General features: G+C 42.6%; 1 protein-coding gene across 1 annotated transcript in view; it reads right to left on the bottom strand.

Annotated features, from left to right (window-relative positions):
- Positions 1 to 20,040, bottom strand: part of LOC135220792 (centromere/kinetochore protein zw10 homolog) — a 310,898-nt gene that overhangs the window by 58,624 nt on the left and 232,234 nt on the right. Inside the window, exon 12 of the mRNA XM_064258288.1 lies at positions 9,725 to 9,900. Within this exon, the coding sequence (XP_064114358.1) occupies positions 9,725 to 9,900 (176 nt within the window). The remainder of the gene's footprint in view (positions 1 to 9,724; positions 9,901 to 20,040) is intronic.

The raw sequence follows: 20,040 nt of genomic DNA, 5'->3' as shown, positions 1-20,040 counted from the left end.
CTGATCCACTTATATGACAATACACCTTATGAAGGAGCACACAACCAATCCCGACCACCTGATCCTAACCATATGTTGAACTAAGGATTGTTACGAGTTATCCCCGAACTCGTCACAACAACCGTAACTCAAAACCACTACGCACACATACATAATTTTCCAAAAAAAAAATTATACTCAACCAATTGGATATGACAAGAATTCTCTTACTGAACAACATAGAGGCGGCCGCCCGTGCGAGCCAAATCCTCCATTGTTTCGAAGAGACTCTCGACCATATCCAAAAAGAAGAACAGTATATACATTTGAAGGATTGGTGTCGGCTCCCGTACCCAGAATCGTATCTGCCGATACGATAGGACCTAGAGAAAAACACTTCTCATACGTCACACGTACGTCTTTCAAGTAATGAGATGCAAATACTGAGTTGCATCTCCAGTATGTCGTATCAATGATGTTTTTAAGCGACATATTCTTATAGAACGAGAGAGACGTCGCAACCGCTATTACTTCATGAGCTTTTACTCTCAGTAGTTGTAAACTGCTTGTCAGGACAGACCCCTTATGCGAGCGTCCGTAATGACGTTTCTTACAAAGAACGCCAGAGCATTCTTGGACATCAGTCTTGTGGGGTCTTTGTCTTTTACCGTGCACCAAAGACCTTCTCTAGAGCCTCCCAACTGACGCTTTCTCTGAAGGTAGAACTTCAGAGCTCTAACAGGGCATAGAGACCTCTCTGCTTCTCTGCCTACGAGACTCGACATTCCTTTGACTTCGAATGACTTAGGCCAGGGATTCGTGGGATTCTCGTTTTTCGCTAAAAACAGGGTCTTACAAACGAGCAAATAGCCGAGTCTCCCTTGAATCCTACTTTATCCTGCAGAGCTTGTAATTCACTAATTCTTTTTGCCGTAGCTAAAGATAAAAGGAATAGGCATTTTCTAGTTATGTCTCTAAACGATGCCAGATGAGGAGGTTCGAATCTATCCGAAGACAGATATTTGAGGACTACGTCCAGGTTCCAGTTCGGAGGTACTGTTCCTTAGACTTTGAAGTCTCAAAAGATCTTATGAGATCGTGGAGATCTTTGTTATTTGCCAGATCTAATCCTCTGTTCCTGAATACAGCCGAGAGCATACTTCTGTATCCCTTTATTGTGGATACGGCTAGATGAGATTTTACTCTCAGGAATAGCAAGAAATCAGCAATTTCCGCTATAGAGGTAGAGGAGGAGGACAATTCTTGGCTCTACACCACCTTCTAAATACCTCCCACTTCGACTGGTATACTTTCGTAGTGGAGGTTCTGCGTGCTCGCGATCGCGCTTGCCACTTCGCGAGAAAAAAGCCTCTCGCTCTGACAAGTCTTTCGATAGTCGAAAGGCAGTCAGAGCGAGAGCGGGGAGGTTTTGATGGTACCTCTTGAAGTGTGGTTGTCTGAGAAGATCCGTCCTTCTTGGTAGGGATCTTGGAAAGTCTACGATCCACTCTACACCTCCGTGAACCATTCCTGTGGGCCGGCCAAAAGGGGGCTATTAACGTCATCCTCGTCTCCTTTGACGCCCACAAACTTTTTCATTACTAAACCCCAGGATTTTGAATGGGGGAAAAGCATAAACGTCTACTCGAGACCAGTTTAGCAGGAAGGCGTCTACCCTAATTGCTCTTGGATCTTCCACGACCGAGCAAAACGGGAACTGGAGCTTTTGAAATGAATGTTGCGAAGAGATCCACATGAGGAGTTCCCCACAGAGACCAGAGATCAGACACACTTCCTCGTGTAGAGTCCATTCTGTATGAAGGACCTGGTTCCTCCTGCTGAGCCTGTCCGCCCTCACATTCCTTACTCCCTGTACGAACCTTGTCAGCAGGGAGATGTTCCTGTGAGACGTCCAAAGTAATAGGTCTCGTGAGCTCGTAAAGGAACGAGAGTGCGTCCCTCCCTGTTTCCGAATGTAGCAAGTGCGGTGGTGTTGTCCACGTTTACTTGCACACCTTGTTTGACACCAGAGGTTCTAGGCTCTTCAAGGCCAGAATGTACGGCGAAGAGCTCTTTGCAGTTTATGTGCCAGGACAACCTGTGCTGGTTCCCAGGTGCCTGACACTTCCTCTGAGCCTAATGTGCTCCCCAACCTGTCTCCGACGCGTCGGAGAACAACACTAGGTCTGGGTTCTGTGTTCTTAGAGAGATCCCTTTGTTCTCTTCCAGAGGTAGCAACCACCACTGTAGGTGTGCCTTTATCTCCACTGGAATGGGAAAAACGTCCGACAGTTGTCCGGTTTTTCCAGCTCCAAGACCTCTTGAGGAAGAATTGAAGTGGACGTATATAAAGTCTTCCTAGAGGGGAAGAATTGTTCTAGCGAGGAAAAGCGTCCCCAGAAGGCTCAACCATTCCCTCGCCGACGTTTGTTGCTTCTCTAAGAAGAGAGAGATTATCCGCAAACCTTTTGCGGTTCTCTCTTGCGAAGGAAAAAAACTCGAAAACCCCGAGAATCCATCCGAATCCCCAGATAGACTAGGTCTTGTCTGGGGGTCAGCTGAGACTTCTCGAGGTTCACAAGCAAGCCCAACGCTTTGATCAGAAATCCAGAGTTAACTTTAGGTCCTCCAAGCACTGTCTCTCCGATCTGGCCCTGATGAAGCCAGTCGTCTAGATACATAGAGACATTCACTCCTTTGAGGTGAAGAAATCTCGCCACATTCTTCATCAGGCTTGTGAAGACCTGAGGAGCTGTGGACAGGCCGAAACACAAGGCTCTGAACTGAAAGATCCTTCCCCCGTCATGAAACGGAGGTACTTCTTCGATGAAGGGTGGATCGGGACGTGAAAGTAGGCGTCCTGGAGATCTAGAGACACCATCCAATCTCCTTGTCGTAATGACGCTAGGACTGAAGCAGAAGTCTCCAGGAGGGAACTTCTCCTTCTGAACAAATTTGTTCAGAGAGCTGACGTCCAGTACTGGTCTCCAGCCTCCCGAGGCTTTCGCCACTAGAAAAAAGGCGATTGTAAAAACCAAACCCCGGGGAGTTTTGATGCCAGTACTAGTTCTATCGCTCTCTTGTCCCACATTTGTTCCACCATCGATCGAAGAGTATCCCTCAGCACAGGGTCCTTGTACTTGGCTGATAGTTCCCTTGGTATTGACGTTAGGGGAGGAGTGTTCAGGAAAGGGATACGATATCCCTTCCTTATGATAGTCAATGAAGAGCGTCTGCGTCTATCAGTGTCCAGGCCTCCACGAATCCCAGGAGCCTGGCACCTACTGGTGCTTGGAGGAGAGATGTTTCATTTTCCCTTTTTAAAGGGACGAAAGGCAGACCTACCTCTCTTCCGGAGCCTTCCTTCTTGCGGGAGGTCTGGAGGTCGGACCACCTCGAAAGGGCTGCATTGATGTACTAGGTCCTTTTCTTGTCAGATACAGAAACAGGTTTCTTCTTCCTAGCTGACTGCGTCAGAAGATCCTGAGTCGCCTTCTCAGGTTAAAGAGTGAGCAACGTCCTTCACTAACTGAGAAGGGAACAAAAAGTCAGAAAGAGGCGAATACAGTAGAGCTGCCCTCTGAGCATGCGAGACTGCCTTTGTTAAGAAGGCGCCATACACCGTCCTTTTCTTTAAAAGACCTGCTCCAAATAATGAAGAGATTTCAAAGATCCATCCTGTACCGCTTTGTCAATGCAAGACAAAATGCATAACAGGGCTTCAGGTTCGATTCCTTCCGAATCATGGGCTTTCTTGGACATCACCCCAAGGGACCAATCTAAGAAGTTGAAGACTTCCAATACATGAAAGAGCACCCTTGAGGAGATGATCCAATTCTGAAATACCCCACGTAATTCGTGCTGAATTGAGACTTTGTCGACGTGAAGCGTCAACTAAAGTCGAAAAATCTGCCTCTTGTTGTAGAAGGGAGAGCAATACCCATATTCTCTCCGTCTTATACCATATATGCCTCTTTTCCCAAGCTAATCTTGCTGGAGGCATGCAAAAGGGACGTCTGACCTGACTAAGTCTTTCTTAGACTTCATCATGAGTCTAAGGCGTGTTGTAATGCCCTCTTCATCGAGATGGTGGGTTTCATTTGTAGGAAAAGACGAAGGCTTCTTCGTCTTAGCACTGGAAAAGAGCGAGCGCGGAGAAGGAGGAGCAGCAGGAGTCAACTCGTCTCCATACTCCTCAAGAAGCAGGGTAGTCAAAACCTTATAGTTGGACGACCCTCTCTTCCATGATAATCATCCTCCGAGTTTTCCTCCAAACTCGGGATCTATCTGAGTCTCCGTTCTCCTTTCTGACCTTTCCTCTTCTGGAGGAGACAAATCCTAATAGGAGAGGGGCTAAGGAATGATACTCCTTCCTCTTCCCGCTCTAAAAGACTTGGAAGGCGTCACAAGCTCCGGCTTCTCTTGAACTTTAGAAGACGCCTTGTATGACGCTTCCCGCTTCTCCGAGCGTCCTGGCTGACGTCCTCTTGCTGACGTCTTGATGACGCTTCGCGCCTAGAAGACGCTCCGCTCTCTAAAGGCGTCCTACTTGCGTCATAATATTGGACGGAACGTCACGTCTAAGATCCGCTTTCAATGACGCTTCACTTCTGAAAGACGTACTGCGTTTCTTCTGGCTTTACGAAACTCTCGTAAGCCCCCGTTCTAGCTCTCGAACTCGAAGCTTCTGCAAGACGTTTAGCAGTGTCACGTCTGTCTGACGCTTCTCTTTGAGCAGGTGAGAGAGGACGAGACTTCTTAATTGGAAGCGTCACGTCCTTCCGACGGGCGCCAAAACTCCCACAAGAGATGACAGTTGTTCCTGCACTGCCAAAATTATCTTTCTTGACGCTTCTCCCACGTCTAGTGCATGACGCCTTTCGTCATCACTCGGGGAAGAAGAATGAAAAGGGGTACTTCCTCGAAAGCGTCAGGTGACGCTGACGCCACCTTCGCTTTCTTAATAGCAGACGGAGCGTCATCTGAGAAGCGCTCTGGGCTCGAATCTATGTCAGGCTTCATATGATGCTTCAGCGGTCTCGACAAGTTCGACTCCTTCCACCCTCGTTTAGGTGAGGGAGAGGGAGAGGACGAGAAAACACTCGCGAAAGACGCTTTTTCTATAGCGCCCTTGAGCCGCCTGCCATGAAGCAGAGCTAGCTGAAGGGACGTCTGACCGTTGGGGATTCCCCACGACCTCCTTAAAGCTTTTCGACTTTCCTTATCCTCTGGGCATGGGAGCTTGGAAGAGGTCTAGGCCTGGGAGCGTCGCAGGGACGATCAAACGCCCCCTCCACAACACTGGGAGAACTCACTTCACTGAAATGTTCACTATCACTAGCCTTACCTTCGAGTCAGCCATCTTGGACTTCATGTCTCTAATAGTAGCTTTCAGAATGGCGATTCCGATGCCGAATCCGAAAAAGCACTCTGAGAATGAGATATATAGGAGAATCTACATCAGTAGGATTAGAATTATGTGAAAGGCTCAATAGGCCTTGAACTCACACCTTTCAGCCGTCTAACTCAGCCCTCCCCCTCTAACTTCTTCAAATAAGAAGTCAAAAGTCTTCCACTCTCTGCATTCAATCCCTCGCATTCCTTACAAGTATTAATAGCAGAACACTGAACCCCCCTACATTTACGGCATACAGTGTGAGGATCAACCGAAGCTTTCGGTATCCTCACCCTGCAGCCTACATTCACACATTCTCACACTCACATTAGAATCAGACATACTGAGAAAAATCCAAAAGAGTTATTCCAAAACAGTCCACAGTAGCGAATGCCCCAAAACACGATCCAAATACGTCACCAAAAAGCCGAAAGAAAAAAAAAAACGTTGATCAAAGGTTGAAAAATGAATCTAAGTCAGGAGGTAATAACAACAATGTTGATACCACCGGCGACAGAGAAAATATGATAGAAAACGGGGATGGTTCCTAGTCCTGCCGCCCAGGGCAGGCCGGTAGATCACCTGACCTACTGTAGCGAGTGGCGCGAAATTTGAATTTCTGTCGGGGACGACGGAGTCTTAGCTATGTATATATCTGACAGGTAAGTTGATTGTATGAAAATGAAGTTTATCTGATTGGCTGTTCATAGCAAATCAGCTGTTTCTGGCTGTATGCGTTTTCCAAACAAGTACAGTGTTCCCCCCGTATTCGCGGGGGATGTGTACCAGACACCCACATGAATAGCTAAAACCCCCAAATAGTTAGAATCACCACAAAAATGCTTACAACTGCCTATCTTGAAAGTTCAGATACCAAATGTATACCTTAAATAGCATCCTACTTCAAATATACCTAAAATTACCAACCTATTACTGTATTAATCTTTGAGGTTATATTATTAATATAATTTCAAAGTCATCTTAAACATTTTATCATTAAAAATATATACCTACAGCCAATAACACAGAGAGAGAGAGAAAGACCATTGAATGGCAACATTAGGGAATCGCTATTTTTTTTATTAATCTTATCAATATTTGAATATAAGTTATAAGTTAAATCATTTATTTATATTACAAAACAAATAAACATACGTAAATATGAGAGAGAGAGAGAGAGAGAGAGAGAGAGAGAGAGAGAGAGAGAGAGAGAGAGAGAGAGAGAGAGAGAGAGAGAGAGAATGTTATTGTTTAATCTCATTAAACTTAATATTATTAGAAAACTATTACTATATTATTTTTTTACCATAAAATGTAGTAATGCCCTTGACATAAACTTCCATGCCAAACAGAGGGCGAGAGTTACCACTATGACATGCGTATCTCATGTGACAAGAGAGAGAGAGAGAGAGAGAGAGATTGAGAGAGAGAGAGAGACGAGAGAGAGAGAGAGAGTTATTTCCGATTTGAAAGAATGAAATGGAAAGGTTATTGTAGTTTCTTTAAAATACTATCTCATATGATTTTTGTAACTGCAGTTATAGTATTATTATTATTATTTGAAAATAATAATAAACATATATATATATATATATATATATATATATATATATATATATATATATATATATATATATATATATATATATATACATACATACATACATGTACCACAAAAATCTCTCATCTCAGAAAAGAAAAAGAGAGAGAGAGAGAGAGAGAGAGAGAGAGAGAGAGAGAGAGAGAGAGAGAGAGAGAGAGAGTCCCTCCCCTTCTGTCATATTACTTGATATATTTGAGAGCTGTTGGTCCTCAGTTTGATACCTGGAGTTCAAAAGAAAGATGCATGAAGACTGGGATTTCCTTCATTCTTACATAATTTTTTAACTTATAAAACTAAAATCTTACTAATTCACTTTGGTAATTTCTTTAATGAATTGATATTATTGCTGTTTACATTAATATTGATATTTGAAGATTAGTAAATCATTTATTTATCATACATATCTGGAGAGAGAGAAGAGAGGAGGAGGGAGAAAGAGAGGAGGGAGAAGGTAGATCAAGGAGGACGGGAGGAGAGACTGGATGAGAGAGAGAGAGAGAGAGAGAGAGAGAGAGAGAGAGTTATCCTTTATTTTGAAAGAGTGAAATGGAAAGATTATTGTAGTATTTCTGTAAAATACTACCACATTTGATTTTTGTAATTACAATTATTATTATCATTTGAAAATATTAATAAACATATTTTACACATGTACTGTAAAAATCTCAAATCTCAGAAAAGAGTGAGAGAGAGAGAGAGAGAGAGAACACTCCCTCTCCTCCAGTCACATTACGTGATATATTTGACAGCTGTTGGTCCTCAGTTTGGTACCTGGAGTTCGAAAGAAAGATGTGTGAAAACTGGGATTTCCTTCATTCTTACAAAATTTTTTAATTTATAAACTAAATCTTACTAATTCACTATAGTATTTTCTTTAATGAATTGATTGCTCGTTACATTAATATTAATATTTGAAAATCAGTAAATAATTTATTTATCATACAGAAAACATACATCTCTGTAAGAGAGAGAGAGAGAGAGAGAGAGAGAGAGAGAGAGAGAGAGAGAGAGAGAGAGAGAGAGAGAGAGAGAGAGAGAGAGAGAGAGAGAGAATTATTATTATTATGTGATATCATTTAATCTTATTAAACTTACTAATACAGTAGTATTGATCACTATTAATATTTTAAAACTAGCAAATCATTTTTGTATTTAGTCACGAAAATAACATCAAAATACAAATTTGGGATTATTTATCATCGGAAAAAACCTGCGAATAGGCAAATTCCCCGCAAATAATGGGTAGATAAGGTCCAGAGAGAAATCCACGAATACGGGGAGCCCACTGTATAACATCAGTACCAATACTTTTTGCATTGTCTTTTACTTATTTAAACTTAACTAGAAGATGGGATAGATTAAGAGATGGAGGAAAAGGGGTTAGCCTAACTAAAAAATGGAAAATGGAATAGATAAAGAGGAGGAAAAGAGGTTAGCCTATTGTTAAATCTTGGTCTTGTACATTTAACTCGCATGATAGGTGAGATATGTGATAAAACCATTTTTTGAGGGTGAAAATTTGGGGTTGCATATGCGAGATTGAGGGTTATGCGAGTATATACAGTAATCTAGTTTTGTTGCCCTCTGCGCAAAACCTCACTCCCGATGAACTAGAATCTGACATAATTGAGAAAAAATTAGGCAGCAACTAATCCCCAAAGAGTAATTAAGTTAGGCTAGCTCCTTGAAAAATACACCGAAAACTTTGTACGTCACCAATATTCCATGAACAAGCAAACAATCCTCCAAAAGATGATGAAGAAAGCCTGCAGAGCCACCGATGTTACTCGGGAGCCGGTAGAAATCCAATTGAAGAGGTGTGTTGAATTCATACCAATTTACCAAGGTGGGCGGTAACTAGTTACCTGCACTAATAATGGTGGCGCCACCGAGGAATTTGAAAGTTAGTCTGCTGGGCATAGAATCATACAGCTGAATAATTGCTTGGTAAGACTGAAAAAAACCCACACTTACTGCTACAATCAAGTATTGTGCACGTTTTAAGCCCAACTTTGTTAATTTACAAGAAAAAGTATCTCCGAATTACATCTCTTCTAGCAGCTAATGGCAATAAAGATATCAATAGCACTCAATCAGCAGAGATTTTGAAAATGTAAACAATGTTAAATGCAAATGGCATAGGATGACCATGTTTACATTCTGGAATACGTTAAGTTTTGCAAATAGATAATTTTATCCAGAAAGAGCTTTTTGGTTTTTAGAATTACAGAGAGATCGTACACCTATACCAAAGTGAGAGCTCGCTCATCCTAATGTCTAATTATGGTAATTATCCACGGTAATGCCAGTTGTTTTGTCAGCAATATCAATAGCCGCATTGCTAGTGATTCATTTGAATCACCTACAGTTTTTACCATTATTACATAAGTTTTGTTTACATTGTTAGTAGTTGTGATGCTAGTTAACTATTGACACTTCAGGGGTTAGCCTATCATTGAAAATCTCTGCAGGATTTAAGGTTTGCTTTTTGTACTCGGCATATAAGATGACCCCCCATTTTGGGGGACATATGCTGGCATATACGTTAGTATTTTTCAAAGCCAAGCTTAGTGTAATGTCACAAAAATAGACTATATAATGAAATTACAAATTCACATGGGTTAGAGTAATTTCACTTCAACAGTTCAGACTACTAGTTAGGAGTATGGTTTTGTGTATGGATGACTCTATACTTCACTGGGTGTAACTCAACAAACATTGTTTAAATAGGGGATATAAAGTCATACCTGCTTGTTGAGGTAATGTGGCTAGAGAGTAAGCATGTGCAGTAGGCACCACATGGCAGTATAGGGACAAAATATTTCGCACTGTGTAGAAAAGTCGTCCAGCATGCTGCGGTGAGCTTGTGCATGCTTCTTCCATTGTTTCGTATATCAACTCTACAAGGTCACACATAGAAGCACTGAAAAAAAATTGAACACAATTATGAAAAACAATACTATTAATATAAAATAACTTAATCTGAATTCTGCAAAAGACAAATTTTGTATATACAATTCCTGACTAAATATGTTTTTCATCCTTAATGAAAAATAACAATAAGATGTTTTACATAACCTTGTACTGTTAGCATGCATAAAATAAATTCAGCAGAACACTTTCTCAATAATTACTGTAATGAATATTTGAATAGCATTAATTAGAGCATCTTGCAGGAAAGGAATTAGATCAAGATACAGGCAACCCCGTTATCAGCGGGATCAGTTATCAGGGTATCGGTTTAAAGATGCTTGTCCAATATATTCATGACTGGTATTTACCCTCTGAGGTTTCACAGAGTTGTCTGGTTATCGGCAGCATAGCCTCAGTGCCTTGAGACCCTCATAAAATGACAAATTTTTAAATCAATTTGTATTTCTAATAGCTAAAAAACCTGAGGTTTTAACAATATGATAATACTTCCTGTGCCGTATGAGAGGAGGAGGAAGAAACCTGGACGACCCCTTCGAACGCAGAGAGCCATCCTGGTCTGACACCAAAGCATTCACATGCTGTAAGACAGACTGAGCATGGCCTGAAAGAGGAAGCTCAAAAGAAGACTTAGGGACATGAATGGCACCCAGCAAGGCTTCCAAACACGTAGGTGTGATCGAAGACTGAGCCTAAGCCCTACTTTCAAGATTGCTGAACCCACGAATGAGGTCAACAACTTCCGAAAAGGAAGACAAAAACTCTACTGTCTCCTCCTCCTGCTCCAATAAAGGAGATCGACAACAAGAAGCAGATTTGGCAGACAATTTGCTAGAGGGCCAGGCCTTCTGGATATCAAAGGCAAGGGAGACTCCTCTAACACTTGGAGAACCAGCTACTGAAGGCTGTTGAGTGTCTACCAACAACAACACTAGAGACTGATCCCTGCTTAAACCTCATCAAGATTCGTGCGAAGAACCAGGTATACCACCAGTGAAACGATCATGTACATGTATGTCAGGTGAAGTACGTACACATTCACTTGAGGAACAGCATACACGACTTTGCGACGATACGAGTACACGTCCGTGAGACGTCAATTGAGCCCGGTCCCGAGACATAGAATGTGAATGAAGCGAGCTTCTTGAAGGTGAACGATTCTCAGGGTCAAGACTTCTACCAAGCAAATGAGGAACCCATCCTTGGACCACATCTTTGTTGATTGAAGAATCCTTACATACAGCCTGAACCACTTCTGCTTCTGCAACCTTAGATCTCTTGACTGGAGCCTTTATCATCCTTACAACGACGAACTTGAACCGAGGTAGACGAAGAAGCAATTCCAATCACATCAGCATGTACGCGCAAGCCAGAGGCATGTCCGTGTACAGAAGACGAAGGCTCCACACTCCATACTGTCATGAAAACATCCATGTGGAGAGACACGGCCATGAAGGGAAGACATCGATGGATTACCAGCATGCACAAAGGAGACCTGGCCAAGCAGCGACGACGAGGAAGGCTCCTTTCCACAAGCTCCACTGCCAGAACTACGAATGTTAACCCCAAGATGGAGGACAATCATGAGGGGAAGTAGGTGAAGCACTCCTCTTGGTATGACCACGGACATGCGTGGGAGACACACGGACGTGAGAGGTAGAAGGCAAAACACTCCCTCTGCTCAAATAAGGCAAAATCGCAGTCGTTGACCCTCCAACGTCTGATGCGATGACGACAAGGCAGCGATGGCAGCGAAGGAGAAGAAGAAGCAACTTCCTCCCTACGAGATCTCTTAGCGGCAGGAGGAGGAGAAGAGACCTTCCATTAATGCACAGTTTCCTTCGCAGAGAACGCAGAGAACTTCTCTTCCAAAACAGAGTCCAGCCTCTTGAAGACCACCTGAAACAAAGCTGTGGACGGCTCCGCAAGCTAGGACAATCACGTCATGGAGGTGAGAGGACGAGCGGCTGCTACCACTGACATCATGGAACAAGTGGATGCTGGGAGCGATGTCACAACCTCTTTATGACCAGAGCTAGTCAATGACCTCACTGGCAGAGCTGACCCACAAGGTGGCTGCCCACGAGACCCAGAGTAGTTGAGACCAAGGGGAGGTGGGAGAACACCGGGAGCTTTGGAGGGGGGCACGGGCCTCCATGAAGTGGGACAACAAACCCTCCAAGGAGGGTGAGCCCCGTAGCCCAAGCAATGCCCAGACCGCCAGCATTTTGGGGACTTTGAATATGAAATAAAGGAACACAATGAGGAAGCCTCCTCACCCCGGGGACGAAAACTGGAATCCGAGGGAGAGGGAGCTACATTACACATAACATCAGCCTGTGGCACTTTCGATACTTCCATCGACGAATCAATGGAAGAAAAAGGAAAAAGAAGGACACAGGAGGAATACAGTGGGATCCCTCGTTTAGTTGTAGTTAATAAGGGGACTGGAAACCCCCTGCGATAGGTGTTGAAAAAATTAGCCCAAAGTAAGATTGGCCCCCCCTAGGAATTTCCATACATGTGTGTGGGAACCAGAATGTTTAAAATATATATATTTATACTTTATATATATATTTTACCTAAATCTATTTAATTATAAAACCTTAATATTATACATTCTCTCTCTCTCACATACGATACGTATTATGGTGTTCTACACTCACCAATGACAGTAGTACCTTGAGACTTGACTCCAGTAATGATGACGACAACGATGACGATGACAATGACCTGTGCAGTTCGATGAATGAGATGATGAATGATGATGATGATGGTGTTACTGCACAGGTATAATGAGGCCTTTAAATCAGTTCGGGAAGCGCCTCATCGTCAGATATCAGCACTGGATCGTCAACATTTGCTTATGAGAGAGGCAAAGAAGCTGGTGGTGGCAGAGAAAAGGCTCCCACTCCACTCGTACAAGTTTCAGGTTCACTCGGAGGCTCTCCTGCTGGAGGCACTGATGGTGTAGCTGGGGTTTTCACCTAGGAGAAGAACATGGTGATGGGTAGTTGCTGCTGTAGTTTTTTCTTTTGCAGCAAAATGCCCTTGTACAAGGACATAACCCCTTCAACACAGTTGCTAAACTCAATAGCTCAAACCATATTATCGTCGATGTCTTGTGCAAATCATTGCACTGCCCTTGCCATGTTGCACAATTGTTGCAGGTTCTCCAGGGTAAGGCCACGCTCTTCAATTTCTTCGTCTTGCTCGTCTTTGCTTTCTTCTTCACTTGCAGACTGTCATCTCAAGGAGGTCTTCATCTGTCAGTGGGTCCAAGTGGGCATCGATAAGGCCGTTGATTTCTTCTTCCTTCATGTCGATGAATCCTTCATCCCTGATGATGCGAGCCAACCTCACCGCCTTCTCCACCGTCGAGTGATGAACTTCATCAGGACTGAAGCCTGCAGTTATGCACCACGTTGGGCCATAATTTCTTCCAGCAAGAATTTATGGTCTCAGTTTTCATGTCCATTAATGCTTGCTGGATATTAGTCAAGCATGACGCAATGTCGTAGTTACGCCAGCACTTTTTCAAGGTGAAGCCTTCGTCGTCGTCGTCAACTGCCACGATGAGGCCCTACATCGTAGGATGAGTGTAGAGTGCCTTAACGGCACGAATGACACCTTGATCCATCGGCTGAATTAGAGATGTGGTATTAGGGGGCAGAAACTCAATCTGAACCCCACCATATTGCAGGCCTGTTGCATGACCTCCTGCACAGTCCATCAAGAGAAGGACCTTAAAAGGGAGGCCCTTCTGAGCCAGATACAGCTTCACCTGGGGAGTGAAGCAATGGAGGAACCATTCGAGGGTCAGGGCTTTCATTATCCAGGCCTTAGAGTTATGCATCCAATACATGGAGAGCAGAGCCTTATTTTTGTTTTTTAACGCCTGTGGATTTTTGGCCTTATAAATAAGGCCTGGCTTAAGCATGAAGTCTGCAGCATCGCCATACATGATAAGAGTGACACGGTCCTTGTGGGCCTTGAAGCCTGGCCTCTTCACTTCATCCTTGAAGGGGAACGTATGAGAAGGCATCCTCTTCCAAAAGAGGCCTGTCTCGTCCATGTTAAAAACTTGCTCAGGGAGGTACCCGCCAACTCTGATGAGCTTAGGAAACTCATCCTCCATGTAACGACGAGCAGCATCGGTGTTGGTAGAGGCAGCCCCACCATACAAAGGCACGCTTCTGAGGCCGTATCTCTTTTGAAATTTATTGAACCAGCTTTTGCTGGCTGTAAAGCCTCGTCCTCGAGGAGGCGAATCTCTCGTGGCAGAGCTAGTACTGGCTTGAGGTTTGTTAGGATCACCTCAGCGGCTTCTTCAGCATCTCCTTTGTTGTCGTCATCGGGCAAGGTTTGATCATAGAGAGATTTGGCCTTTGTTTTGATCATATTAAGTGTCCAAACTCATGCTTTTTTTCCTGCAATCAGCAACCCACAAGGCTAATGCAGCTTCCATTTTCACAATTCTCTTATTACATGGAGTTACCACATGTTTCGCTTCTTTATTGAAACTTATTGCAGCAGCTTTGCGGATGTTAGCTTCGTCTTTTTTATGTAGCGCACTGGCGATTCATTCACTCCATAATGGCGTGCCACCGCGGCATAACTGCTGCACTGTTTTAACATATCTAAAAGTTTGACCTTTTCACTGATGGTCATCATCTTCCTCTTCTTTTGGGCTCACTAGAGGAATCTTTCACAGGGGTACGTGCTTAGGAGGCATTGTAAGGGCTTAACGAAAAGTTAATTTTGAACACAACATTAAGGTACGCAAGACAGTTGACAGCGTGAACGAGAGTGGCGAGATACAAGGGAAGCAGTTGGGAGAGGATGCGATGATGCACAGCCAATCAGCTCATGGGATACATCCACTCGTGCCCTCATTCGTCGATCTCACGCCGGGAACCAATCACGTGCCTTGTCTGAGTGCCCGTGGGTATGTACAAAGCCTCTGAGAGAGCTTCTTTCTTTGTCTGACATCCTGGGAAACCGTTTCTCTCACACATCATGATGAAACAACGCTGCTTTCCGCAATATGGCTGCCGATATGGTGGTATTTTTTAATTTTCCTTTTTCGATGAATTGAACATTTTTGAAAAATCAGCAATGCACTGAGGCCGCGAAACTTGAACCGTGAAGTGGCGAGGGATTACTGTACCAGAATTAGCATCAAACAAAGGAAAAGGAACAGCCAAATCATCCCGAAGAGGCGAAGAAAACCCCTCTCAAGAAGGAAGAGTCGAAAATCTACAATGCTCCCTCTTCTTATAAAATAACTTCCACTGAGCCTTAGGCCAGTCACAACATTCTGGGCAAGGATTTATCACAAAACAAAAATTAGCTCTGCACCTACTGCAAGTTGTATGCGGATCCGTAACCAAAGCAGCCAAAAATCTCGAGCACGGGAACCCTTGGACGCCTGGGCACATATGCTGGCAAGGTAACGGAAACTCGGAGGAACCATTACACAAGACCACACACACATAACACACTGAAAAAACAGAACACAGGCAAAACTCAACCAACTTGGAAGGAGAGTAAAGTGTAAGCGTCTACTCTCCAAGGCAGTTAGGAAAAGACTGTACGTCACAAGGTTGCACGCGGTCGCTGACCAGCTTTAACATTAACTCGGGCGCACAGGCCTTGCCAGATCTCACAGATTCCTTGCTTACAATCTCTGATTGTGTTAACCGGTTACCAGCTGCACTTGAAAAATGTCCTATTGTCAAGAAAATAGGTCTGTTCTGCATATGAACAAAGGATATTCTCAACACGCCAGCTGATAACCAGTTAAAACAATCAAAGATTGTAAAGCACGGAATCTGTGAGATTTGGTGACGCCTGCATGTACGAGGTGAAAGCTGGTCACAGGCCGCGCATTGGACCTCGTGACGCTTTAATCTTTCCCTAACCCAGGAGATAATAAAAGATAGAGAGGGGCAGCTAGAGGTGGGCAGTATACATTAAGACCTCAGGAACTTCTCAGGACAAGCGAAACATCCCATGCTGGAGGCTTGAGTTCCATTGGAGAACAGGTCTGCTTGAAACCCCTGAACAACAAGGAGATTTCCCAGGATAAAGAAATGTCTATGCCTCTCAGACATAACACCAAACTCAATGCTGCTCTGTAGCCCCTGATAGCAGAGACTGAAAGGCCTTTCTCATCCCTGAGGAAGACCAAAAATCTCCTATACGCTGAACAGAGGTTTCGAGTAGAGAGAAACCCCGTCGACAACACCAATTGCAGTAGACTGCCCATTTTCCCTGGTAAACTGCTGAAGAGGACTTCCTGAAATAACTGGACATATGTCTCGCTGTTTCCTGAGAAAAACCTCTCCCTCGGTAGAGATTCTTGATAGTCTCCATCCACGAAGAGACAGGGATTCTACTGAATGGTGAAACCTTTCAACATGGGGCTGGCAAAGAAGATGCCACCACAGGGGAACCTCTCTTTGGAACCTCTGACAGAAGGAACAGAAGGTCCGGAAACCATTCTGGTTGCGGCCACAGAGGAGCAACCAAAGTCATCCTGAGATTTTGAGAACTCACTACCCTGTTCAGAACTTGGCAGATCAGGCAAAACAAAACGGAGGGAAGGCATACACCTCGAGCTTGTCCCAAGGGTGTTGGTAGGCGCCCTCTGCCAGAGCTAGAGGATCTAGGACCACCAAACAGTAAACTTCCAGTTTTCTGTTGAAGCGAGTTGAAAAGAGGTCTAACATAGATCTCCCATAACATCACCCTGTGGCACTCCCGATACTTCCATCAACAAAATCAATGGAAGAAAAGGAAGGAGACACAGGAACACCAGAACTAGCATCAGGAGGAGTAATTGAGGGAGAGGGAGAAGCCAAACCATCCAGACAAGGAGAAGGAAACCCTTCTCAAGAAGAAAAGTCAAAACCCTACGATATTCCCTCTTCCTATAAAACACCCTCCACTGCGACTTGGGCCAGGCATGACATTCCGGGCAGGGGTTAGTCACTGTACAAAAATTTACTCTGCACCTACTGTAAGTTGTATGCGGATCCATAGATGACAATGTCAAAAACCTTGAGCACGGAAAACTCTGAATGCCAGGGCCCGAGTTGACAAGGCCGTGAAGACTCGGAGGATGCCATAACAAATACACACACCAAACACACTAAAAGACAGAACACAGGCACAAACAACCAGCTTGTATTATTATTATTATTATTATTAATAGGGGTTAGTTTTTCCAGACCTCTGAGTCTCAAGTACACTCTTCTCGGGGTGGTTCTCAGGGATCAATCCTAGAGAAGGAAGAAAGAACAAGAAAGAAGATGGAGACAAAAAAAAAAAAAAAAAAACCAAAAAAAAAAAAAAAAAATTAGGACTTCTTATCTTGAGAAGGGAAACCCGTCTTATTTAAAAAATTTATGATTTTATTAATTGAAAAATCCCTGCTTTCAGCAAGAATATTTTTCATTTCCGAACTCCGCAGATAAATAGATCTTTGCTGGGTCCAATTTGGGCACTCAACAAGCAAATGCTGTACTGTCATGGGTGTTTGACATCTGTTACATTTCACTGGGTCAGCATGTGGTGTTGACATCAAGTGACCATGTGAGAATCTTGTGTGTCCTATACGTAGCCTTGCTAGGATCACCTCTTTTGATCTTTCCTCCTGTGAGGATGTCCTCCATGCATAGACTTCAATTTTTATATTTTTAAGTTTATTTGTTGTTGGCACCGAGGCCCATTCTTCTTTCCAATCCTGGTAAATCAATGTTTTAACTGATTTTACCCAGTCTGACACTGGGGCATATGAAATTGTTGGAGGGATAGTGCAGGCTAATTTGGCAGCAGAGTCTGCATATTCATTTCCTTTTATTCCCACGTGTGCTGGGATCCAACATATTTCTATTGATATTCCTGATTGGAGGAGTTGATGAATTTTTATTTGAATTTCCTGTACTATTTGGTTTCCTGGTTTATACTGTCTTATTGCATCTATAGCGCTACGCGAGTCACTGAAAATAACAGACACACTTGCTTTTGCCTCAGATATCATATCTAAACCAGCTTGTAAGGAGAGCAAAGTATGTCTACTCTCCAAGATAGTTAAGGAAAGACTGAAGCGTCACAAGGTCCAATGTGCGATCTTTGACCATCTTTCACCTTGTATGCGCAGGCGTTGCCAGATCTCAGATTCCTTGCTCTACAATCTTTTATTGTTTTAACCGGTTACCAGCTGGTGCTTGGAAAATATCCAATTGCTAAGACCGAAGGTTTGTTCCGCATATGAACAAATACAAAACACAACGAATATGCTACATCGTTTCCTTGGATCTATTAAAAAGTTATGCTTTGATTCACTGTATCCAATAATACTGTATGCAGTCTCATATTACTATTGTATTACAAAATACAAAAAAAGCAATCAATGTTTTGGTTTGCAAAAATCAACTGAGGGTGGAGGTAAGTTCATTTCACCATATTCAACTCAATTCACAGCAATTTTCTTGCTTCTAGTTAGCATAAATATAGGTTAAATAATCTGTTAAAACTATTTATATGGGAGAAGGCTATTTTTCATTATATGAAGTGTTTTTAAGTTGAAATATGACTTAAATATGTCTTGTTGTGAACTAGAACCAGCTTTTTTTTTTAATACATGGCGTTTGGAGCCTTTTTTTTTGCAAAAGAATTATGATTCTGTTCGCTATTTTCACCCTATTTCATCATAATATATCAACTTTACATATATATCTTTGATCGGCATAAAAACAACAGTAAAACGTGCTCTTTCATGTCCAGTGTTTTACATTAAAATACTTTTTTCTCCACAATTATATATGGTCGAGTTTCATCCATGTTGTTGATGCACAATATTTATAGTCATTAGCAGTGTGGATATTGTTTTCTCAGCTTCAGCTACAACTGCAACTTAAATTTAGCAGTTCTATATTTCCTTGCCGATATTTTCTCATAACGAATAAAGGTGCAATATAAAAATATATCAAGTCCTATTTTACTTACTTAATGTCATTTGTAACATCACTACGGTAACTTTTTATTATAGTACAATGGCTGAAATGCGAGTAAAACAGTAGTTATCCAATTCAGTTCAGTTGTGCATAGCAAAACAACTTTTTTCATTCAGTTGTTTATGGCTTTAGTGTTTAAGCAACAATTATAACATTACTAACAATAATTTATCATTCCCTTTTACTTTTTTAACAAGAAGATATGATAAATAAAGAGATAGAGGAAAAAAGGTTAGAAAGTACCAAGAAGAGGAAGATGATATCAATGGAGCTGAAAATTGACATTGTTAAGCATTTTGAAAAAGGTGATTTTTTTCTCTCTCCCTCTCTGGGCCAAGCTTTACTTGTAAGTTCTTCGAATCTGACATTAAAAATTTGTCAACTATCGTGCAGACCTTGGTAAAGGATTAGGCAAATGGAATTTCACATTTAAGGATAAAATATCTGGCCGTGACACTATCTAAGGCATCATTAACCAGTCTAGGGCACCACAAGTTGAACTGCGGCACCTATAGACTGTTGAATTTCGGTTATCAGCAATTTTCAGTTACCATCAAGCACCCAGGAACAGAACCAGTTCTGCCAGTAACTGAGGGCTGCCTGTATATTTCAGAAGGCAAATTTACTTCACATACATAATCAAGCAACCTATGGATGGGTAATTGATAAAGACTTTTTGGGGTATTATCACCAAACCACATCCATCATTTTAGTAGGTATGTCTGCCTTAAAACCAAAGGCACTGATTGATCAACTGCCTGAAATGAAGCCTTAATAAAACTCCCAAAAAATCAATTTGCCAAATTTGGTACAACCACACTTGCCAGTATTTTATCTTTTAGAAATTGCAGGCTAGGAAAGCCTCATGGTTATGCCGACAGAATACTGTATGGACTAAATTATGGTGCACACTGCAGTACCTCCCACTTTGGATGATTATCAACATACATCAAAATGCTAAGGCTACATCTAACTAAAAAAGGGCACCAGGCTGACTTTAATACTATCATTTAATATTTGCTGAACTTTAGTGAGAAACGTCTACTGGAAAGTTTCTCAATCTAACTGCTTCATGGATATGTACTTTGAACCTGGAAAATATTTTAAAC

This window comes from Macrobrachium nipponense, chromosome 2 (genome assembly GCF_015104395.2).
Source record: "Macrobrachium nipponense isolate FS-2020 chromosome 2, ASM1510439v2, whole genome shotgun sequence".
NCBI lineage: Eukaryota > Metazoa > Arthropoda > Malacostraca > Decapoda > Palaemonidae > Macrobrachium > Macrobrachium nipponense.
Note: the sequence above shows the minus strand (reverse complement) of the source record. Positions and strands in the feature narration are given on the sequence as shown.